The sequence below is a fragment of the Equus asinus genome, chromosome 29, assembly GCF_041296235.1.
Source record: "Equus asinus isolate D_3611 breed Donkey chromosome 29, EquAss-T2T_v2, whole genome shotgun sequence".
Taxonomy (NCBI): Eukaryota; Metazoa; Chordata; class Mammalia; order Perissodactyla; family Equidae; genus Equus; species Equus asinus.
In genome coordinates this window covers 39,214,432-39,239,542 of record NC_091818.1, presented here as the reverse complement: position 1 = coordinate 39,239,542, position 25,111 = coordinate 39,214,432, and the positions used below count along the sequence as shown (strand labels likewise).

At 44.6% G+C, this 25,111-nt stretch overlaps 1 protein-coding gene across 7 annotated transcripts in view; it reads right to left on the bottom strand.

The window, feature by feature from the left end:
* Positions 1-25,111, bottom strand: part of SFMBT2 (Scm like with four mbt domains 2) — a 244,299-nt gene that overhangs the window by 188,704 nt on the left and 30,484 nt on the right. For 6 of the 7 annotated variants that reach the window (XM_014841320.3, XM_014841318.3, XM_070500816.1 and 3 more), the window contains exons 3-4: positions 24,289-24,383; positions 21,784-22,024 (exon numbers count right to left, since the gene is read on the bottom strand). In XM_014841320.3, coding sequence (XP_014696806.1) covers positions 21,784-22,024; positions 24,289-24,383 — 336 coding nt within the window. The remainder of the gene's footprint in view (positions 1-21,783; positions 22,025-24,288; positions 24,384-25,111) is intronic. The other variant, XM_014841322.3, reaches the window with a different exon arrangement.

Below are 25,111 nucleotides of genomic sequence, written 5' to 3'. Positions count from 1 at the left end.
ATTCTGGGTCGACCAGGGGAAGAAAAATGCAAATTCTCAGTTTCTACATCAATGAAAATGTAAGAAAAATGACATTCCTTTCATTTTTGTTTTATTGGGGGGGGTGTGCTCATTTGATTTTAGTTTTTCTTCATTCAACAAATTTTTGAGGCGATAGAAGGAGATATATTGCATTTAAATTCCAAAAAAGGGTCTTTTTTAAATCAATTTTTGGTTCCAGTTTTCAAAAACCATTTTGTAAACAAAAAAAAAATCTTCCCTTTACTTTTTTTTTTTTCTTTTGAGGAAGATCAGCCCTGAGCTCACATCGGCTGCCAATCCTCCTCTTTTTGCTGAGGAAGACCGGCCCTGGGCTAACATCCGTGCCCATCTTCCTATACTTTATATATGGGACGCCTACCACAGCATGGCTTGCCAAGCGGTGCCATGTCCACACCCAGGATCCGAACTGGCGAACCCTGGGCCCCCCAAGGAGAATGTGCGTGCAAACTTCACCATTGCGCCACCGGGCCAGGCCCAAAACTCTTCCCTTTAAATACCATAGCATTTCAATTATTCTATACAGGCATGTGCAGAATTACTCTGTAGAGACACTTATTGAAATATTTACAGATGAAATGATAGGATGTCTAGGATTTGCTTCAAAACCATACAGGCTAGAGAAATGGGTGGGAGTATACTGATTAAATACGGTTGGCCTTGAACTGATCATGACTGGAGTCTGGAAACGAGTATCTGGGGATTCACCATACATTCTATCTACTGTGCGATATGTTTTAATTTCCCATTACAGAAGAGTGTTAAAAGCAGAATGGGAGGGGTATTTTGACATTCATTAGGAAAAGGGAAAGCCACAAACCACACCCAGTATCTACAAGAGCTCCAGATTTTACTGGAACGTGCCAGCGTAGAGTTGAGATGTTGAAGAGTTCCGGCACTAATTCGTTTTTCCTTCTTAAACCTATCCGGTCCACAGCTCACCACCTCATTAAAATGGATTTACCATGCACCCACTGGGAAGGCTCCAAGATCCCCAAGTCAAAGAACTTTAATAATGACAAAGTGGTACTAATTTAAAGGGAGCGCCCATATATATACCAGTTCATGACAAAAACCTGTGATATGATGTGCTCGGATCACATTTATTATCCTTCTACCAATATGTTGGGCACACACGTGAATGTTCATGCCTGACCAAGTTTCACTTGTGTATTGAATGGAATGGGAAAACCAGAACATCCTTCTAGGATGTTCTGAACAGGAATAAGAGCCTACAAGATTAAGTCATCATAAAGGAATGAGTCTTTCAATCAACAAACACATAGAGGTTTATTTACCTAACTCCAATTTTAAAAAAGTAATCACGAATGTCCCTATTTCCTTTGTTTTTTTCCCAAAACCCTCAGGAAACAAGAGCTTAAAAGACCCAAAACATAACCTACTTTGACACGAATCGAAAACAAAAGCAACATTACTAAGAATAAAACGTCTTTTGAAGAATTCCACTGGGCTCTTGGAGGGGAAAACGAGGAGAGACACATGTGTCAGAGGGTAAAAAAGAACACGGAGCCAGGAACCTTTTAGACAAGAAAACCAGTATCGACTCAGGCAGAACGACCTGATAATTCCAACTTAGAAACACGCCTGGAAGGCCATGGGGACTTCTGGGTGAAGGGGGCGGAAAATACGATTTTCTCACCACCCCCTCCACAAGCCCTTGGCAAGGCTGTGGTATAACAACTCCTGAGAATTCAGTGAGGTGAGAGGAGAAAATGTTCGTCCTTTGTATTATTCTCATCCACTGAACCAAAGATCGTCCAGCAATTCACAATTATTCGTATGCTTCTGATTAGAAGCCACGGCATGTTTTAATTTGACTAAAGTACTCAAGGGCTCTTTCGTGCCCCCTTGGTGCGATCCTTTGTACTATTTAGGGAGGCAGTGATCTGCCTGCCTCAGACGAGAGAAGAGAAAATATTTTGTTTGTCATCTTACCCCCTAATACTCACGTCTTTGGCATTTTTGCATTTTATGGATTCTGAACAAAAGTTCAATGTGTGTGTGTGCCACCTTGAAGGAAAAGAGGGAATGAAGAAAGTTGTCATTTGGCTGTTTTATCTGTAATTCATAATTAATTTTTTTGTGAGATAGGGCACATGGATAAAGATGATAAAAGAAAGTTGTGAGGTGATCTCAGGCAATTGGTAGAAAAGGGGCTCACAGGGAAAATCAAGGAAGACAGAAGACTGCTGGACAGAGAAGTGGAGCCAGGAGCCCAAGGGCTGGACAGCGAGGTTGAACCAGGAGAGCAACGGCTGGACAGCGAGGTTGAGCCGGGAGCCCAAGGGCTGGACAGGATGGTGGAGCCAGGAGCCCAAGGGCTGGACAGCGAGGTTGAGCCAGGAGAGCAACGGCTGGACAGCGAGGTTGAGCCGGGAGCCCAAGGGCTGGACAGGGAGGTGGAGCCAAGAGACTGAGGGAACAGAGATGCCCGAGTGAGACCAGGAAGGCTGGGAATCCCCCTCTCCCCTCGCCCATCAGACACGCCCCGCACGTGGTGTTCAGCCGTGTGTGTGGCTGGCATCCCTCTTTCATCAGCTTCTCACGGGGATGCGTGCGATAACTGGAACGCAAATCCCATGGGAGTGGAGACTTCAGCTACGCAGTTCACCACACTTCTCCCAGCGCCAAGAAATGGTCTTGATACTATTCCACACTCAATGAGTCTTCACGACCTAACCAAGCACTCCATTCCTGCCACATTTAAGGCAAAAGCAGAGGCAATGAGCACCTGAACTCTGCTGTCTTCACATCTCCAGGTTCTCTCACTCTTACTTACCCCAAGACTAAAGTCCTAAATGCAGGAGCTGCTAGCCTAATTCTGAGCAGAACATTTGACTACACACAGCATAGAAGACACAGCTACAACCTTCGCTTTTACCTCTTTGTGCAAAGTAAATGGAGCAAAGTAGTTTAATCAACAGTCTGTGTACAATCGGGTATCAGTCTGTGTATAATCCAAGCTATCAGAAAACGATGATATTATGGGCCATTATTCTGTTTAAAAGTTAATACAGGGGCTGGCCCCCGGGGCGTAGTGGTTAAGTTCGGCACACTCAGCTGAGGTGGCCAGGGTTCATGGATTCGGATCCCAGACACAGGCCTGTGCCACTCGTCAGCCATGCAGTGGTGGCAACCCACATACAAAATAGAGTAAGGCTGGCACAGATGTTAGCACAGGGCAAATCTTCCCCAGCACACACACACACAAACGGGAAAGAATGTATCCTATTAAATCAACAGCAAATACTGCAAGTTAGAAATCTAAGGTACTACATCAACTATAGGGAAAGCATTCTGACTCCCAAAAGAAGAAAAAAAAGCAGTTTGGCTTTATATTTCAAGCATTTTTACATTTTCCTTGAGATGTTCTGCAAGGATGAAATAATTATCCTAAAGTATGTTTTGTTAGCTAAATGAGGGGTGGCAGACACTGCTAAGTGTCCCTGCGGACCTTTTCTCCCTTTCCTTCTTTTGATAAAAGAAGGCTCCCACCCCGGGAGTTTTGGCTGTGAAGTTGGGCCTTGTAGCTACCAAGTGTATTTCCCAACCTCCCTTGCAACCAAGTACGGCCAGGTGCTAAGTTCAAGCCGAGGGAAGATGAGTTGCTGGCCCCTGCCTCTCCTTTCCCTCTTTCTTGCTGAGAGCGTGGAGGACAATCAAGCTTCTTCCACGCAGATGTGGAAAACACCCAGCGGGGCAGAGCCCACTGGGGAAACCCAGTGCCCGAGGGACTTAGGGGAAAAGAGGTACCACCATCCCGAGCCGCTCACCTGTTAGAGGAAAGAGCAATAAGCTTCTAAACTAAGTGAACTGCTGCCTCTTAGGGTGTTTCTATAACAGCAGCTTACACTGTACCCTAACACACAAACCATGCAATCAACACCTTCAGATGAGCTGTAAGCTAAAACCCCTCAGGACAGAGAAATTTTGAAAAAGAAAAATAGGAAAAGGGTCCAGGAAGAAAGAAGATCCAGTACCAGGAAATTTAGAAAATGCAAAAATGACCAAATCTCTGTTTCTAAAAAACCACTCAAAAATCTGTATAATAATTTAACATGCAGTATTCATATGTATGCAGAATAGACCTTGCCTCCCCTAAAAGGAAAATAAAACAATCTTCTGATAATAGAAAGATGAGTTAAGTTAGGAAATGAAGCAGGCAACTGTTTCAAAATAAACATTTAATTGAATCTAAATATACTGCACTTAAATATTTGTTAAAGGCCCGCTGCCAGCTCTGCTGATAGAATTTTTAATTGGCATTTATTTGCTGCTTGGTTATTTATGTGAACATCCTTCCTGCATAAATGCTTTGCAGAAATGCACCCTAGAAGAACATATAAATACACACACTCTACTGAAAGAACCATTAGCAGGACTTATAAATCCACAGCTCCATGTAGGTGAGGGATCCAAAGTGAATTCTGACGGGCTCACAAGTTACACGTGAGATGTACAGATGAAGAACGTAAGAGAACGTTGCTTTCTTCATTTCACAAAAACAAATCTGTGATTAACTATTACTCCAAATAACACCAAACAAGGCATATGAATCATCCCCTGATTTCTAAAGGACAATAAAACATTTAAACCAGAAAGTAAGTTTTAAAGAAATTTTATTTTCCCTGGAGATTTTCAAAGAGTTCTGGTTTGCTTACGTTGGGGAAGGGGTTGGTGTGGGTTGGGGGAATTGTTTTCCTTTATGTCTCAAAAGATATTCATCACACAATTTTTTTTAAGAAATACACTGAACAGCTGCTAATGACTTGACACAACTGTCTAGTCTGAGCAAACAATCACAGATTATTTTAATGGCTATAACTTGTTTCTATAATCTATGATGGGCTTTGGGGGGCCATTAGTCACCATTGCGTAAATATGCCATTACGGGCTTTTTTTAAAATTGGCATTGTTGAATCAACTATGCTTAATGGCTCTGTCAGTTGATAAGAGAGAATGAGAAACACAGTTAGGAAAACCCTCAAAAGTCGTATTTCTTTTCAATTCTGCAGCACTTCCCTCTCATTAAATCTCTTTAGAAATACAAACTTTCTAATAGCCGGCTCCTGTAAATTCTTGTTGCAAACCCTAGGAAAAGTCTCAATGAAGAACAACTAGTCTCATTTTGTGTAAACATTCTCTCCTCAAAGCTGTTGTATATAACCAGATTGGGGCTAATCTTTGGAAAGCAGGCAAATTTTTTAAAAAGATTGACATCAATTCTATTTGAAGGAAAGGCAACTTCTATCTCCCACAGGCTGTTCCGGCTTGTTCTGCAAGTGAGCTCTTCGGGGCACTCAAGTCCTCAGGCACGGCAGTACACTGGGCCTGGCTATTCCCCTGGCACCTGGACCTCAGGGTCTGCAAGTGTGTGAGGTGGCAATCACCATGATGAAGATGAGATGCCCACGAAGGGGACGGTGAAGAGAAAAAAGCATGGGACGGCCATGAGAAGACATGGAGGAAGCTGAAGTGCGCGTTACTAAGTGGAAGAAGCCAGTGTGAAAAGGTTACACACTGCATGATTCCAACTCTGTGACATTCTGGAAAAGGCAAAGCTATGGAGGCAGTAAAGGGATCAGTGGTTGCCAGGGTTTGCAGGGGTAGAGATGGAGAGACAGAGCACAGAGGATTTTTAGGGCAGTGAAACTACTCTGCCTGACACTATAATATGGATCCATGTCATTATACATTTGTCCAAACCCACAGAGTGTGCACCACCAGGAGGGAAGCCTAACACCAACTATGGACTCTGGGTGGTGATGACATGTCCATGTAGGTTCATCAATTGCAACAAATGCACCAGCTGGTGGGAGATGTTGATAACAGGGAGACTGCCTGTGTGGGGGCGGGGGTACATGGGAAAATCTCTGTACCTTCCTTTTAATCTTGCTGTGAACCTAAAGCCACTTTAAAACAACAAAGTCTTTAAAATAAAAATAAATAAAAACATAAAAACATGGATAAAATACCATCCTTAACCAGAAGGACAAAGGAAGAAACATAACAGTCTTTCTCCATCTCCTCCTACCTTCTTAGCACGACTCTCAGGAATTTGCACAAATCCCATTTAAGACACAACACAATCCTAAAAGGGAGCTATCATTATCCCCAGGTTACAGATGGGAATATCGACGGTCACAAGGTTTAGAAATGAGCCACCTCGTCCATTTAATTAATTTAATTTAATTAAGCGGTAGAATGAGGAGCCAAAATATGTGTTTCTGATGACACCATGTTCACAAGGTCTTACTTTTATAATCAATGGGTGCAATCAAATATGCACCAACAATTCTAACACAAGGCAAACATAACTGTTTGAAAAAGGTTTGACCAAAATTCTCCAAGATCACAGGGGGAAGAAAAGCAATTCCTTGCCAGTGTCCTGGCACTGAACCCAGCTGCAGGGGGGCTTCCGGCCAGGCGAGCTGCCTCCGCGTCTCCCGAGCTGTAGTACCAGGCTCCTCACTGGAAGCAGGCTGTTCCTCACTCACACCACCCTTCGTCCCCACCTATTAAGGAGGACCATTAGGGCCTCTTACACTGAGAAAAAAAAACAAAAGGAAGGAAAAATGTGATGCTAAGTGACCTTCCCACTTGACAATGCTCAGCCCATTACAGAGAGCTTTTGCACCTGCCATCAAAGTGGGTGCTGACACCATCACGGAGAGAGAGCAAGGTCAGGTATTAATCAGCCATTGTAAAGAGGCCCGGAGGGTGCTGCAAAGCAGTTAAGTGACTTTTTTCCAAGGTTACGTTCAGCAAGAGGCAGAGCTGAGCCAGGAGCCAGGTCACCTGACTCAGGACAATACTCACCACTCCTCCCTCCGGGCCTGGAGAGCGCTCTCACTGACAGGAGCCAGCTCCAGAGACACCAATTACTTTTTTTTAAATACCAGCAGAATGCAGTCCTGAGGGACCTTTCCATTTAGCAGCCGGGGGATCGCCACTCAAGTCAGGGGTCAGCCTTCCATTACCAATCGGGGCCGCCTCCAGCTCCCGTAAATTTCCATAACAGGCTGACCACCCTTTAGAAATGCTTAGCAGAAAAAACTAGAAAACTAGAGAAAACTAGACAAATTTTTTAAATGCAAAGGAAGTGCTGTTTCCACCCGGACAAGAAGAAAGATATTACCCAAGTTTTCAGGGATCAGAATTCCAAACTAACTTCCAACACGTCTCAGCAAGGTAAGAGCAAGACCTTCAAGAGTGGATGGTCAAAACAGAAATGACCGACACATAAATAACTATGCTAGTAGCTGCCACACAAAACACCCATTTCCAAAAATAGGTTCCTCACCTGAGTCTATGTCATTGGCCAAAAGTTGATTGTCTTACAAATGTGCTCATTGACAGAAAATGTTTAATAATAACCATACTGTATATTCCTACCCAAAAAACATCAGGCACCAAGTAGGACCGAATAAATCATCCTTCATAGATTGATATGAAAATATTTCCATTTCTATGGCAACAATAGTATCGTTCGTGGACCAGAGCAGCGGCTGGTAGCCATAAGTGGGTTCTGACCCATCAACTCAGGAGACTCCCCTGCCAGCTCTAGTTTTCCCATCAGCAAAGAACTCAGAGGAAGACACACGCATACATTGCCAAAGGAATCCAATGACTTAAATATCAACTCCATAAAAGCCCAATTATGATAAGTCAAGGCCCGGAGAACTTCTAAACACCTAAATTATAAGAAAAAAACGCTGTAATGAGTGAACAAGAAGGGCTGTGGGAGACCACCGTCTTTAAAAATCCAGAGTCAGGGAGCGTGAGGGACCAGAGTTGAGCGTAGGGCAGGTTACATCCCATTCCATCCAGTCTCCAGGATGGACATGGGGGGTGTTCATAGTATTTAGAGACCCACAAGGCTCGGGCAACAACTACTCAAGGCAAATGTACACCTTCCAGATAAGGACTTTTCAAAAACCAATGCTCCCCACTCATGTATTTTCAATTTGGCATCTAAAGTTTCTCATCATTCGTCTGAATAGTTGCAAAGGATGTCATTTCCTACGTGTTGCTCACATGACATTTTGAATAAAACTGCTCTATCACTCCTATAAATATATTCAGTGGAATGATCTGATCCCTCCCATCACGCATTTTAAAATAGACACGAATACGCGCTATTTAATAATCAGTTTGTGTAGCGTTCCCTTTTCTCCTTGAAATCATAGACTCTTGTCCTAACGTAATTATCTTTTTTATTCCCAACAGTCTTCATTGTTCATTCTATCCTACTTCTTTGCAAAAAAACAAAAAGTAATATATAATTAAACCTTTTTTGAAAAGTAGTCTGTAATTAAACTTTTTAAAATTTCTCTGACCAAAAATTAAAAACTTCTTTTGGCTTCGAGTATTAAAATTATTTTTAGCCCTGACCAAAACAATATCAATGATGTTACAAAGTTTGATGATTAAACATAAAAAGTAAATTGTGGTTATCTTAAGGTTGTGGTTGGAGACTTGAATAAAGAGGCATCATTTAAAACACTGATATTGTGTGTTGAGGGTCACCAAGGCAATGCACCACGGTGACATTCTTCTCCAATGTGGGAGAAGGAAGACAGGGAATGGGGCAGGGAGGGGGGAAAGAAACCAATGGTGTATTCTCAGACAGATCAACTTCAGGAAAGAGTCAGACCTTGAGGATCTGGAAGCTGCCTGCCTAAATCAAGCCATACTGAGTAACCTATGGAAAGATGTCCAGTTCACAGGGGACGTCAGGAATCCAGCTGGAAAGCTTGAAGAGGCCCACCCACGACATGTCCAGGGCCCGGAGCAAGAGTACAAATGCAGCTCCAATAGCACACGTGGCAATACTTTGAAGTCATCAATCAAGGGAACAGGCTGTGAAATAAAGCACATCCTAGCTGCCTGCACTGACAAATCTATCTTCATAATGACAGAACCCAAAGGTTCGGCGGCCAGCCTCCTGCCGAGTGATTAAGTCTGTGCAATCCGCTTCAGCGGACAGGGGTTCGCTTGTTCGGATCCTGGGCGCAGACCTACGAACCGCTCATCAAGCCATGCTGAGACAGCATCCCACATAGAAGAGCTGGAATGATTTACAACCAGGATATACAACTATGGGCTGGGGCTTTGGGGAGAAAAAGAAAAAAAGAGGAAAATTGGCAACAGATGTTAGCTCAGGGCCAATCTTCCTCAAAAAGAAAAGTTGGTAAAAAGTTATGGTTTATGTATCAGTGCAAGTTGATAAAATGCCAAAGAATACTAAATTTAATTATGATGATGTGTCTGGCTGTTCTGCTGATGGGCTAGTAACGTTTGGATGAGTGATAAAATAAAGACTTAACATGATTCAAAAATTATTATATATTTATCCCATAAAATTTATTTTCCTTGCCTTTCTCTCAGCAAAATCATTATCTAGTTAAGAAAAAAAAATCAAGATTTTCACATAATTTGTATTCTCTTCACCAAAATCATCTAAGGCTTAAAAGATAAATATAATTATATCCATTCTTTACAATTTTAAACACTTTCAATTAAAAAGTGTAAATTAAAGTGCAAAAATCAAAATTTTAAATTACTTTATGTCTTCAAAAAAGCTACTTTTCCTCTAACTATTCTAAAGTACTGAAGTTAATAGGAAACTTACAAATTATAATTAGTCAATATCAAAGTTTTTATCTAAAATATTTAAATGACATTAAACATTTTATCTAGCTTTTGAGAATCTAATCTTGTTACCTCTGTTTATTAAAATAAAATTATCCACAGTTCTGGCATTCAATATCCATCCAGTCGCCAATATAAAAAATTCAACGTCACGCTTCGCGCACGTCACGTCTAAAGCTACATGTTATACAAGCGAGAGTAGTGTGAATTTATATGTAAAATATTTGTTTTAATTTTGTTTAATATCGTAAGATATTCTTCAGCCAATGCATGTGGCTGTGGCAAATTCTGCACTAATTATTAAGTACCTCTGGAACCACAAGTTGAAACACCCAAAAAAGCAAAAATAAAAAAAAGGACAACACTCAGCAGTAATGAAAAGTGATACTTGACTATGCAAAAAAATCTATTATATCTATGCTCTGATTTATCTTTATTAATATATAGCTTTATTAATATACTTATTGCTTGATCGTCATGGCAATGCCACAACCCACAAAATCCACAGCATTCAGACACAGCCCTTGGTTCTGAGGGCATGAGGGGCACATGGACTCATTTAGAACCAGGAGCGGCTCTGTGCTAGACCTGGCACACCCACCCAAAGGAACCAACAAGGCAACTCTACGTTCTTTGATAAATGTGGTCGTTTGCACCTGCCATCCACAGGATTGTCTAAAATGCAGAGCTCAGGCCAGAGGGGCCTCTGCGCTGATGTCAGTGTGGGGTGAACATCACAGATCTCCTGTCGGTGACGCCCTGACTTGCATGCCTGGCGTTTCTCAGAGCTGAGGACAGGTGACATAATTCAGAAGCAGGCCCTCGGAGCCAGCGTCAGGACGAAGGCAATCAGCCACCACCTATTCAAACACCTGCCAGGGAACCAACCCCATATCCAGAAGTATGTCTGCATCAGCGGATCACTCGTAAGTACTCCCTGCGGGCAGGGACCCTCGGAGGCCAGCACGGAGCTCAAGAACAGACGCTGAACGCAGGCAGGTCCTATGGACCTCTCAGATAAACGCTGATGGTCCCCCTGAGTCACCAAAGGTGAATGTCTCTGTCTCCTGCTGGCCATGCCATTTCATTTTTTAAGAGGACCTCTGGCCCTTGACGCTGGCATTGATGCTTTCATAGAATTCAAAGGTACCAACGCACCATAGTCACTCCACAATCTCTCAGCCTTCTACCAGGGCATTCTGGTAAGAGCATCAGTATTCTGATTTACCAGTGGAATGTCACCTGTTAAGGCAAAAATTATGATAGCAATTACTGCTGTCCTCCCCTCCACAAGGTATTAAGATAGCAGAGGAGAACAGGCTTGTTGACTAAAACTCTGAATTCATGCTGCTGACAGTTAATTCCATGTTATCAACTTGGCTGGGCCTCGGTGCCCAGATATTCGGCCCAACACTATTCTGGATGTTCCCTGAGGGTGTTTTGAGATGAGATTTATGTTTGAATTAGTAGACTCTGGGTGAAGCAAGTCGCACTCCCTAATGTGGGTGGGCCTCATCCAATCAGTTGAAGGCCTGACTGGAACAAAGGGCTAACCACCCCCGCCAGTCAAGTAAGAGGGAGTTCTCCAGCAGATGGCCTAGGACTTCATCTGCAACACTGGCTCTTCACAGTTCTCCAGAAGACGGCCTTTGGACTCAAACAGCCACTCTTTCCTGGGTCTCCAGCCTGCAGGCCTACCCCATCAGATTTTGGACTCACCAAGCCTCCACAGCTGTGTGAGCCGATTGGACACATGCGCATATCTTATTGGTTCTGTCTCTCTGGAGAACCCTGATCAAGACAACACCAATCCCACCTCTGAATCCCACCACCTAAGCCCCCAGGACTTTGAACTGAAAGCTGTGCTCACCAAGATCTAATACAATTCTAGAGTCAGGAGACAAGCTATACACAAACCAATCATTCTTTTTGAGCTGCAGTAGCCAAGGCAGAGTCTGCAAGAGACCTGCAGAAGCAAGGACTGGAAAGCTGGAGGCATGGCCCTGGAATGGAGGCACGGCCCTGGAACAGAGGCACGTTCCTAGAATGGACGCATGGTCCTGCAACGGAGGCACATTCCTGGAATGGACGCACAGCCTTGAAAAGGACGCATGGCCCTGGACTGGATGCATGGCCCTGGAATGGAGGCAGGCCCTGGAATGGAGGCAGGCCCTGGAATGGAGGCAGGGCCCTGGAATGGAGGCAGGGCCCTGGAATGGAGGCAGGCCCTGGAATGGAGGCAGGGCCTGGAATGGAGGCAGGGCCCTGGAATGGAGGCAGGGCCCTGGACTGGAGGCAGGGCCCTGGAATGGAGGCAGACCCTGGAATGGAGGCAGCGCCCTGGAATGGAGGCAGGCCCTGGAATGGAGGCAGCGCCCTGGAATGGAGGCAGGACCTGGAATGGAGGCAGGGCCCTGGAATGGAGGCAGGCCCTGGAATGGAGGCAGGGCCCTGGAATGGAGGCAGGGCCTGGAATGGAGGCAGGGCCTGGAATGGAGGCAGGGCCCTGGAATGGAGGCAGGCCCTGGAATGGAGGCAGGGCCCTGGAATGGAGGCAGGCCCTGGAATGGAGGCAGGGCCCTGGAATGGAGGCAGGCCCTGGAATGGAGGCAGGGCCCTAGGATGCAGACATGGGCTTGGACCCTCGAGCCATGATGGGAGACTCAATAAGACGCAGTCAGAGATCAGAGGCTTGTTCAGGAGCCGGAAGCAGGCAGAGAAGCAAGAGAAGCTCCCCAATCCTCCAGGCTAGAGGCAGGTCAGAGGCTCGCTGGAGAGGGGACAGCTGGCACTGAGGGCTCCAGGCTCAGGGCAAGAAAACTCAGGAGGTCAGTGCGACAGGGTCAGGGCTTGGAACAGCCAGAGGCGCCGGAGGAGGGCTAGCGGTGCAGGGGGATGAGTCTGCTCAGAGGGACCGGAGGCTCTGCCCTCAGGCGTTCAGGGCATTAAGAGGCCACCCAGAGCAGAAAAGGGGGCAGACAGGAGCTGAGCCCCCGAACACAGGGCCCTCTTCACCTGAGCCGAGTCGGGAGCAGCCCCAGGCCAGGCTCCCTAGACGGGGAGGAGAGCAGACAGACGAGACTGGGGCTCTGACAGTTACGGAGATGAAGGACTGACGATTAGGAAAAGAGACAAGAGGCCAAGGAAACCCGTGGAACTCAAGCACCAGCATCCTCCACACAGGATTCAGCGCCTGCGGGTCTTAAAGCACCCATGCTGCTGGATTAAGAGGCAAGAGAAAGTAAATTCATTCACGGCTAACACCAAGAAGGAGAATCTCCCAGCGCCACTGTGTGCTTACAGTTTTCGTGGGAAAACCCAAAAAGCATCTGATGCAATTCACATCACTTTACACCACCTCGTGATTACCATTTGCCGAGGAGGTTCCAGACCGACTCTCTTCCATTTATTTGCCTCCCAAAATGACCAAATGAAAAACATTCTGGACAAGGCGCTTTCTGCCCTGTTCTTAAAAATCACAAGAAGCCAATTCCCCAACTTTTCCTAGGGATATGTTTCCCGTATTTCAAGTTCGAACATTCTAAAGTCTTATTGACACAACTTAATCAATAAACAAATATTTACCGACCCCCTTGCTATTTTCAAAGCATTGATTTCAGAACTGGGAGAAAGAAATGGCCCTTAGCTTAAAATCTACTCCAAGCTGTCTGACCTGGGGACAAGTTATTGACCCTTTCTGAGCCATATTTTCTTAAAATGTAGAAAAAAGAATAATGCCGGCCAGTCTACAGGGTCGTTCTGAGAGTTCGGGGTAATAGTAGGCACACAATTAAAATAGTTTGTGGGTCAGAGAAACTGTCTTTAATTGGAGGGTCACAACACAGACATGATAAAATTCATGATACATTTATTAACTGTGCAAAAAAATGATACGGGGGAACGTGATATAGAGTGAATTTCAAAAGACGAATAAACACCAAACAGGGATTTATGAGAGAACAGATTATTCATTTTTTACTCATAAAGAATTAGCTATTCACCAACACCTGCACAAAGGTTTTTGATTTCTATGAGGACCATTTAGTCTGCCTTTATTTGGGGGGTTTCTATTTTATTTTTCCTTCCACAGGCTAAAAAAACCAGTTTCCTAGGCTTCTGTTCATAGAGCCCATGTATTTCCAAGTCCTTTCAAAAATTTTATTCATTACTCTTCGAATTCTTACAGGCAGGGCACTTTTGAGCTGAAGGAAACCTTAGCGATCATCCAGTGTGTTGTAAGATGGGGCCTCAGAAACCTGAGGTCACACACTCAGAGGCTGCACAAGGACACGTGTAGCTCTCCTGGTTCTGTGCCTGACACGCAGGGTACGAACCCAGAGGCTACAGGGCCTGAGCCGAGAAGAATGAACAAGCAGGGGACAGAGATCCAGAGAGCAGACAAATGACCCCGTGAAGAGGCTGCCATGCTAAGGGCTGCCACGTGGGATGCAGGACACACACGTCTACGTCTTCTAAATCCTCAAGAGATGCCCACAGCCCCAACTTTTAAACGACGTGATTTATAAATGGTGAATACCAAAATCATTTCAAAATTCTGTTCAGATCAAAACATACACACACACATGCTCACGCACACACACACACGTGCTCATGTACACAAAAACACCCAACGTGCTCACACATGCATACAAACACATACACTCATGCATGCATGCAAACATAGACACACTCACACACATGCTCACGCGTGCATACAAACACATACACTCATGCATGCATGCAAACATAGACACACTCACACACATGCTCACGCATGCATACAAACACACTCATGCATGCATGCAAACATAGACACACTCACACACATGCTCACACATGCATACAAACACATACACTCATGCATGCATGCAAACATAGACACACTCACACACATGCTCACACACACATACAAACACACACATGCTCACACACACGTCTGCAAGCAAGTCCACTCTGGTCTACACCGTGGTGAATCCCGACACAGGCTCTGCACCTGATCAGACAGGATTCAAAACCACGTGCATCGTTATAAAAGATCCATTAAGTGCCTACAGAGAAAGGATTACTTTGCTTCCTACCTGAATAGTCCTTCTTTCACATATCATTATCAAGAAAGGCTTTTTGACCACAGGTATGATATTAACTCACTTTTTTAAATATATAACTATGATTTCTAGTTTACTTTCTGTCACACTTGTCAAACGCATCCTACTCTCTTATAACAATGCGGTTTTTTCTCTTTACATTAAACTGTCTAATATTTAGTGACTCTCTGTGCTTTCCTCATCTCCAAGGGGCCAGTAAGGATTAATTTTGCTCTTTTTCAGGATATATACTTAATTTTCTTATTAATAAACCAAGGGAATTCCAGCGACAATTTAAGACTGCCAGTGAAAACAATATGATCGTTTAAGGGTCATCGGTATTACTAAAATGTCATTTAAATAATAAAATATGAATTTTAAATATTGATTGTCTCATACAATAATTAAACTGTACCTCTCAAAGACCACAAAAAAAGGTCCGGCAATTCCCAAAAACAGTCCTAGGACCAGAGTTCAGCATCTGGCAAGATCTACCCCATAACATAAGGCCCAATTCACACTTTCTCCTCACACTTCATGAATAAACATCTCTTTATTCAAATAAGTTATACACTAACAAATTCCAGTAATTTTGATTCAACTTCAAATGGTAAATAAGTCATTCTGGCAAGACTGCAGAGTTTGCAATTCAAATTACAGAAATCTTAATAATGGGGAAAATAAAAATTAGTGGCATGATTCCTAAGGCACCGGAACTCCAATACTTTCTTTTATTGCCACAGCGGAAAGCACACATAAATACTCCTCAATTTATAAGCCGAGGAGCCTGAGTGGACCAGGTGTTCTCACACCTATTTACCTGTAGTCTCAGAGAAGCATCCTGTTCACGGACTCCGCAGACACCTGCTGGAACATGAAAGCTCCCCAACCCCAGAGAGTAAGAGCTAATGTTGCGACTTCTCAATAAATAACAGTAGAACAGTCCCTGGATTAAATGATTTCCTTACCTTATCACCTTAAACAATAATTATTTGGCAGCTGCCCTCTGCGAGCTTGCACGTGCTTATGAATAAATCAAGCCTTATTGATTTACTAAGCCAAAACGTTTTACATTTCTCTCCTCTAATAAAAGCCATAATCCTCCACGGCACTTAGCACTGCTTTAATGTAGTACGTCTCTTAATACTTTTAATATGAAAGATTAGGGCCGATTAGCTCATTTGCAGGAACACTGCTCTTTGAATGGCCAATTGGCCACTAATCCAGGTCTCTAAACACGTCCTTATTAATGGAGCTCTCCGCCTACTGACTGCTTAATGAAAGATAGTCATGCGCCGCATCATGATGTTTCGGTCAACGATGGACCGCATAAACGACGGTGGTCCCATAAGATGAGTACCATAGAGCCCGAGTGTGTGAGAGGCTATGCCATCCAGGTTTGTGTAAGCACACGCTATGATGATCGCACAATGATGACATTCTCAGAACGTGTGCCCATCATTAAGTAACACAGGACTGTACCGGGGCACTGCTGTCGTGCTGTTTCCTTCCTCGTGACATTTAACATAACAATGATGGCTCGCAATAACTCAAAGATCAAATTCCTTTAAAAGAGCAAGGCAGGAAAATATGGGACTGTACAGAATGCTACGTGCTTGGGAAAAATATCACCTAAAATAATAAAATGACTCTTCCAGTGCAGACACTTCAGAAAACAGAAGACTATTCTGGACCATCCCAGATCATCTCAAAAGGTCTTGAGCACTGCACCCCGCATCTGACCAGGAAAGACAGTCCTCTCCCTTCCCCCATTAATGAGCAAAATCACCCAAAACTACCACCCTTCTGCTCAGTCCAACCATATTTTGAAGCTATGGTCATCCACATACTGACGGGTTCAACCTGGCTTCGGCTGATCTGACGCAGGGACTGATCACTCCTGGTTCTCCAGGTTCCAACAAGAACTGGAGTCTACAATTCGGTTTTTTTTTTAATTTTTTTGTTGAGGAAGATTGGCCCTGAGCTAAGATCTGCTTCCAGTCCTCCCCTTTTTTGCTTGAGGAAGATTTTCCCTGAGCTAACATCCATGCCAATCTTCCTCTATTTTATTTGTGGGATGCCCTCCACAGCATGGCTTGATGAGCAATGTATAACCTGTGAACCTAGGGCCATTGAAGCAGAGCATGCAAACTTAACCACTCCACCACTGGGCTGGCCCCTACAATTCTTTGTTGAGCGAAATTCTATCCACTGCAGGCAACGATGGGCCCAGGCCCTCTCAATAACTTCCCAGTTTGTCCCAAATCCACTGAAACTCCATCATCCCCAACAGTAACACAGAAACTTTACTTTCATGCTTCGTACAGAGTCCTGGGCTAGATCCCCATAGATTCTAACGCCAAAACAAACTCCACTCCTCATGCATACGATAAGAAAATCAGCCCCCTCTCCTCCTTCTTTCCTTTACAAGGATCACCAACCAAGCACATCAGACTGGAAAGCTTTTAGAGATGACGTATCATAACCTCTTCATTTTAAGATGAGAAAATTGAGAGGGGCTCATCCACGTAGCTAAACTGGTGGCAGAGGCAAGATAAGAACCAGATCTTGTGGTTCCAACTGCAATGTTCTCCTTTCAAATCACCCCGATTCCTGGGATCGGTAAGGAGATCTCTGTTCCCATGGGGCATCCCAAACAAAAGCATCATGTGACAGATTGCTTTCACTACTGTTAATCTTCTACGATGCCTTCTAAGTTTAACCACGACAAAGATCCACCAGGTACAGTTGCAGAATGTACCACGATGTTAGCTCTCTAAGACGGAAAACCACACAGACAAGAATCCTTGTTCAAAAATAGATTCTGGGATTCCCTGTGCAATGACGGCCGCCTCTGGCTACAAAGCAATAATTATCCTGTACTACAGCAATCAATAAAACCCTTTGCCCCATGAACCTGCTATTTCCTGACTTTGTTCTCTGTGCTAGAGATTTCCAAGTCATATTGATTACCTACTAAATTTTTTTAAAGTTCTTTAAAACGAGCAATAAAGAAATTCTCAGATTAGCATAACGGGTTACTGTTTCCACAGACTTCAAATCTTTCAGTCACATTAACGGTTTCCCTCTTTACAGGGTTTTCCCATTTTTCATTTTGGAATTTGTCATTTTAAGTGTGTCTGTGTCTCGCCTAATAGCACCAAGTCAGTAGGATACAAATTTGATAGTGTTTCTGAGACTGTGACGGCTGCCACATTTTTCACCCAAGTGAGAAAGAAGAAGTGATTAATAAACTATGCCCTCTGTCTCAAGCAACAGCATGGATTGGTACCAAATGAACCCCTTAGCTCTTAAGAGTGCTGAAATTTGGTACCCCGGAACTTCTCACTAAAACTATGCACTAGAGAGCCTATTATGAAGTGAAACCATCTTATGTCCTTTCCAAGGGCATTTAGCTCCCGACGTGTCAGACTTTAAGAGTGAGTCATGACTGCAAAAAGCAAGAGCAGCCAGGAGGCAAGACAGCAGCCCAGAGTCAGGGGCTACCTCTCTGTCCCCCGTTTTCCCCTCCCTTAGTGCCCCCAAGTGAATGCACGTCCCCTGGGATCAATGCATGTCTGTCTGCACCCTCCTGAGTATGTGTGGGCATATCCATGTGGCTTTCGTGTGCAACGCTGGGCGAGCAGGACGATCTCTAATTCTCCAACGAGAACTGATATTTTCCCAAAATGCCATCAGGACAGCTCCTGCATCAAGATAGGTTTATTTTATGGCAGATCAGAAATCATTGGGAAATTAAATAATCGTATGTTCTATAATATCTTCTCGCCTCAGTGGCTGTTTTAATTCAAAGCCAGATGGAATACTACTCAGTCTTTAAAAAGAAGGAAGTCCTGTCATATGGTACTATGTGGATGAACCTTGAGGACATTATGCTAAGTGCAATAAGCCAGGCACAAAAGGACAAACACTGCATGATTCCACTCATCTGAGGCATTTTAAAGCAGTCAAACTCCTAAAAGCAGAGAGTGGAATGGTAGTTGCCATGGGCCGGGTGGAAAATGGGGAGATGATGCTCAATGGGTAGAAAGTCTCAGCCACGCCAGATGAAAAAGGTCTAGAGAGCTGATGGACAGCATCGTGCTTACAGTTAATAATAATGTGCAGCACACTTAACAGTTTGTAGGGGCCAGCCTGGCAGTGGTTAAGTTTGCTGGCTCTGCTTCAGCGGCCCGGGTTCACAGGTTCAGATCCTGGGTGTGGACCTAGCACCACTCATCAAGCCATGTGTGGCAACATGCCACATAAAATAGAGGAAGATTGGCATAGATGTTAGCTCAGCGCCAATCTTCCTCACAAAAAAAAAACTGTAAAGAGGATGAAAAAATAAAAGTGTCATTTATGACACAATTTAGGCTGGGTCGGGGACACTGTGACACAAGCATTATAGGACCTTGTTCACCCCACTATTTGCTTATGCAGAACTGGAGAGGGAGTCAAAAATAAAGCCTGACCCCTTAACAACCATTCTCCAGCACTCGCCTGAGAAGAACCCCTCAAGAGAGAGGTAAGAAATAAAGGCTCACCCTTCTAGACAGAAGCACACGACCAACACTGACTCAAGTGCTAGGAGAAAGGGCACAGAGAGAGAAGGCACCATGTGTAGAGATAACAGCCGAGATTCCTTTCCTTAAGGGTATCTACAAACTAGTAGGTAGGCAGCATCTTAACCTTCTTCACAAGATCATTCCATTATTCAATGAATATTTATTGAGAACTCGTCAGGTACAGGCAGTAGGCGCTAGCGCTGGCGTACACAGATGAACGAACTCACACCATGAGCTCACTGTTCCGGGGGTGAAAGTTCCCTTTTCAAAAAGCCACACACTTGAAACTACAGTTGCACCCAGATGCCCAACAACTGACGAATGGATAACCAAAACGCAGTCTATCCACACAATGGAGTATTACTCAGCCTTAAAAACGCATGGAGTCCCGACACAAGCTGTAACATGGAAGAGCCTTGAACACATTATGCTAAGTGAAAGAGGCCCATGTTACAGTCACGTGCCACATAATGACGTTTCGGTCAACAACGGACAGCACATAGGATGGCTAGTGCTGTCCACAGATGAGCACCATAGGGCCCAGGTGTGTAGTAGGCTAAACCATTTAGGTTTAGGTAAGCATGCTCTATGACGCTCAAACAAGAGCAATCGCCTAACAACGAATTTCTCAGAACACGGCCCTGTCATTAAGTGATGCATGACTGTATACAATGCCATGTGTATGAAATGCCCAGAATAAGCAAGTCTATAGAAACAGAAGGTAGACAAGTGATTGCCAGGGCCTGGGGAGAGGGGAGAAAGGAAGGTGATTGTAATGGGTGCAGAGTTTCTTTATGAGATGACAAAAATCTTCTGGAATTAGATAGTAGTAATGGTTGCATGACCTTGCGACTATAATAAAAATCACTGAACTGTACACTTTCAAGGGATGAATGTTATGCTATGTGAATTATATCTTACTTAAAAAAACAATCACAAGGCAGGGGGAGGCACAGCTACAAGAGTGATCAACACTAAGGGCGCAGGCGGCCTTGAGGGCACAGGTAAGGTGTGACCTTGGCTGCCTGGGGGAGCGACAGATAAGCTGACCTCTGAGGAGGAAGGGGAGAGGAAAGAGGATCTAGGCACAGGAGAAAACAGGCGCAAGGCCCCAAAGCAAGAAGGAAAGAAAGAAGAGCCTCTCTCTCCCTCCCGAGAGAGTGAAGGAGATGTCAGCTAAGGCCACGGTGATGGATTCAATCCTCACACATCACATAAATGCAACTCAGACTCCATGCATTTATTACGACCCTCTCTTTAGCAGACTCTCCATGATGCACAACAAGGGGCAGTAAAAACCATAGCCCGTTCCCACCCATCAGAAACACAACATATCAGAACTCAAAAAACAAGAGCCAATTCAAGTACTCCGAAAGGCGAGAGAAACTGCCAACAGGGTGGCCAGGACGAGCCTCGGAATTCACGTCCCTTCAAAACAGGAAGAGCAATTCAAAATTAAAATAGGCAGGCAGGTACCAAGAAGACGGTGCACACGCCTGAGAAGGAGCATCAAAAGTCTTCAAGGGTAACAGCTGCCACCATCAAATACAAAACACAGAGAAGAGGGTGTTGAGATTCAAATATGTGGTAATGCCGTTTTTCTCACTTGCGGGATCAGATGAGCTCCTGAACGCATTTGTAATAGGCAGCCCACTGCCCCAGCAGGCTTTCTCGCCCTCAGCTCCACGGCAGTAACTCTTCATTTGGTGGCCGTCCTCTGCACTGCAGGATGGTTCAGCAGCATCCCTGGCCTCCTCCCACTAGATGCCAGTAGCATCCCCTCGCCTCCCCTCACAACCAAGCAGGCCTCCAGGACATTGCCAGCTGTCCCCTGGCGTGGAAAACAGCCCCAGTAGAGAACCACTGCTTTCCAGCAGCTAAACGGATCTTATCTACGCAAGCTTTGACATCACTTCCCTCGGGAGGAATGTCCTCTCTCCTCATCTGTTTGGTTTTCCACATGCTTTGCACCCCGGCAGTCTCCCCACCACAAGATAGATTAAAACTTAGTGGAGAAGGCTGTTTCGGATGCTCAATAGCACTGTTCAAAATGTCAAGTCTCGAAAGCAAAAGAAAAGCAACACAATCCATCACCAAAGGCAAGACAAGACCTCAGTGGCTGGCCTGCCCTCAGCCTTCCTCTTCCACCTCTGCAAGTCCATCTGAAGATCAGGCCCCAAAAGCTTCAACTAGCGGGTTCGGCTCTGACATCTGAAAACACACCCGGTTCCCGCTCACTCCGGTGCCCTGAGACTAATGAAACTCAAGAAGCAACCTTTAAAGCACTAGATCTTCATCCTAAACCAGTTATCGAATCTCTACCAGGTTTCTCTACGAGCATCACCAATGAGGATCGCTGATCATTCAAAAGCCTTTGCGACGTGGACCAGCTTGCCGCACGGATGCAGGGAGCTTACCATCCGGGGGCATCAAGGCTTTGTTGTTCTGCGTGCACCACCCCACGGGGTGGAGATCCGCGATCACCACGTCACACCAGAAGTCGGCCCGGCGGTCCTCCCCATACCCACAGTAGCGCAGGAGCAGCAGCTGCCCGCAGGTGGTGATCACGGTGGCCACCCAGTACGTATCCGGGTTGTTCTTATTAGCCACCTCCAATTTCATGCCCGGCTGGAAGTTGCTCTGAATGCTGATTTCAACCTTAAGGAACCAGAAACAGAAGAAAATCGTTATTATACCAGACACATACACCCACAAGATTACAGGAACTATTAAAAACACAGCATTGAAAAACAGTATTTCTGAGCCCTAGAATAGCACTAAGAGAAATATAATGCCAGCCAGCAACGTGACCCTAAATTTCCTAGTAAAAGAGCCAGCCCTGGTGGCCTAGTGGTTATAAAGTTCAGTGTTCACCACTTTGATGGCCCGGGTTCGTTTCCCGGTCACGGAACCACACCCGTCTGTCAGTAGCCGTGCTGTGGTGGCAGCTCACGCAGAAGATACCAGAATAACTTACAACTAAGATATACAACCACGCACCGGGGCTTTGGGGAGGGAGAAAAAGAAAAGACAAGGATTGGCAACAGACATTAGCTCAGGGCAAATCTTTCCCAGCAAAAGCAGAAAATCTCCTTAGCAGCCACATTAAAAAAGTGAGATAAAACAGATGCAGTTAATTTTAATAATGTATTTTATTTAACCCAATAGATCCCAAATATCATATCAAGATGTCACGAATATAAAAAAAATATTAATGAGATATTTTACACCCTTCTTTTCTAATGAAGCCTCTGATACCCGGTGTGTATTCTACACTGACAGCACATCTCAATTTGGCTGGCACACTTTTCAAGTGCTCAAAAGCTCCAGGAGGCTAGCGGCTACTGTGTGAACAGCACAGCCTTAAAGAATGGATTTTCTTTTTATTAATTAAGGATCATAGTCTGTTGATATTTGCCAGCCCTCCCCCTAAAAGAAAGCTTTCCAGCCTGGTGGACATCCCAGAGCTAACACCCCTGATGTCCGTGAGTAGCAGTTGCTAAAAAGGGAGGATGGAATTCTAAATGGATCATCCTCGGGTCCACTGGTACTTTTCCTCTAAACCTGGCTTTAGCGGCCTGGGGAAATTGTGCACCCTGAAGAATCGTACATTGTGATTGAAAGGGAGGGGGGAGAAGTGATCACATTTAAGAGACAGGAGTGACTCCGTATGCAGAGATATTGATAACTTCTTGGTAGCAAAAGGAAGGAAAAAGTTGCCGATCAATATCTCTTCCCTAAACTGCCTCAAGGAACCTCACCAAGTCATCCAGCATCGTAAGAGGCAAATGTTACAATGGCTCTCGCAGCCTGAATGCCAGATGAGTTTCAGTTTTGCTATGTTTTAATATTTAGCTTTTGGTTTCACTAAATGGCCACAATCACCTTTGTAATAAACCAGTAATTACAAGATTACGAGTGTCGTTATAAAAAGAGAATTCAGAAGGCGATCTATCATTATAAGGTCACCCAGATTTAAGAAGGTCTTAAATTCCTTTTTGAAAGAACATCTGACCACCGAAAAGATAAAATGTTGCATCAAAATAAAGAATCAAAGTTCTGGCTTCCTCATTCGGCAAAAGAGCCAAAAGGAGGAACAGGTTGCTTATGATACGCAGGCTGCATCTTTTTCCTGGGTAGCCCCATGGAAAAAAATGTTTCTTAGATTTAAACTTCCACTTCCAGGAAAGCAACAGTAACGTCTCAGAACTTGGGTCCTGGAAATGTAGTCTTTTCCTTGCTAATGATACATTATCGAAATCTCCTTTCTAAGCAAAAATCTGATAAAAACTCAATTTTTTAATTTTTCTGGGATTTGCCCATGGCGGGGCATGCTATTTGCATTGTTCGAAGAAACAGTTCTGATGAGAATGATTTTTTTTGGTTTGATCCAACCATTTTGTGAATATTTACAATATGTCCTCTGATCTGATTCAATCTGCACACAAATGGCTGTCAAACTTTTAGGTGTCCTTTCACAATAAAAATATCAATTCAAAACAAAAATTACACCTCCTAAGAAGACATACACCTTGCAGCTCCTTGCTTAGTCTGCTGGCCTTTTATTTCTCTGAATCCACCTTACCTGTCTCCTGCTGTGGGCCTCTACATGGCAAGGGCCATGGCTAATTTGGCTTTTCAAGTCTAGAACAAGGTTCCAGCTGCACCCCATTTCCCACCCACAGTGCCCCGACCTGGGCCCAGCCCTCCATTAGGTGAGATAAGCTACAAGGGCAAGGCTCATCCTACCCGCAGTCATCTGGGAAAAGCCAGCCAACTTCCACATCACCTCTTTATGTCTAAGAAACCTTGGAATTTCCTTTCCTTTCCCTTCCCTTTCTTCTGATCGGCTGTCGGCATCTCCTCGCAGATTCCCCTCCCACCGCCCCAAGCAGACCAGAGAGAGAAGGGAGGTCACCTACGTGTTTGAATGATGTGTGAGGAGCTGCACTGGCGCCCGTTTCTTCCAAATATTCCCCCCAGTTGAAGCCAATTTCCTCCAAGCTTGAACCTTCTTCTGTCGAAAGACCGAAAAAACAGAAGAGTAAGGACGTTAGAGCGACAAACAGAACGGTGCTCGCCTTCGATGAAGACCAGGGCATCTTTAGTGCAAGAGACAAATGAATTCAATGGTTTAGGAGGAAATCTGAATTCTCTGCAGAGCTTGAGTTGGCTGATTTTAGAGACAGTTGACTAAAGAAAGGAAACACTGAAGAAATTCTGCTTGGACTACCCAGACAAAACCTAGGGTAAAATCAAGTGCTCTTAAGTAAATGCAGTGAGATTTGTTACACAGCATACTTGCTGCCTCTGAGTGGATTGGTTTGGAATCAGCCACTGCAGACAGTCCGGTCTTCAGGGCAGTTGGAGGACACCACTGGGTGCTGAGTGAGCACCCTGATGTACACACAGCACCAGCACTTTGTCCACTGGCTCCTTACTACAGCCGCAGATGATAAAATAATATTACACACTGTCAGTGCCATAAGGGACTTTAGAAAGCATTGACTCCAATGCTACTTCGAAGGAAAAAAAAAATTGAGGCCCAAAAGGATTGCTCAAGCGTGTGAGGCCACCTGGCCAGTTGGGAACAGAAACTGACCAGCTGTCAGACTGACCCTTGGTGCCCACCCTCCTGCCTTCTGCCATGACGGAGCCCCTGGGGCAAGCCACACCGGTAGAAACCAGCAGGACATGTGTTTCTCCAGATACAAGGAACAAGGAGAAAGACAATCAAATGTACCA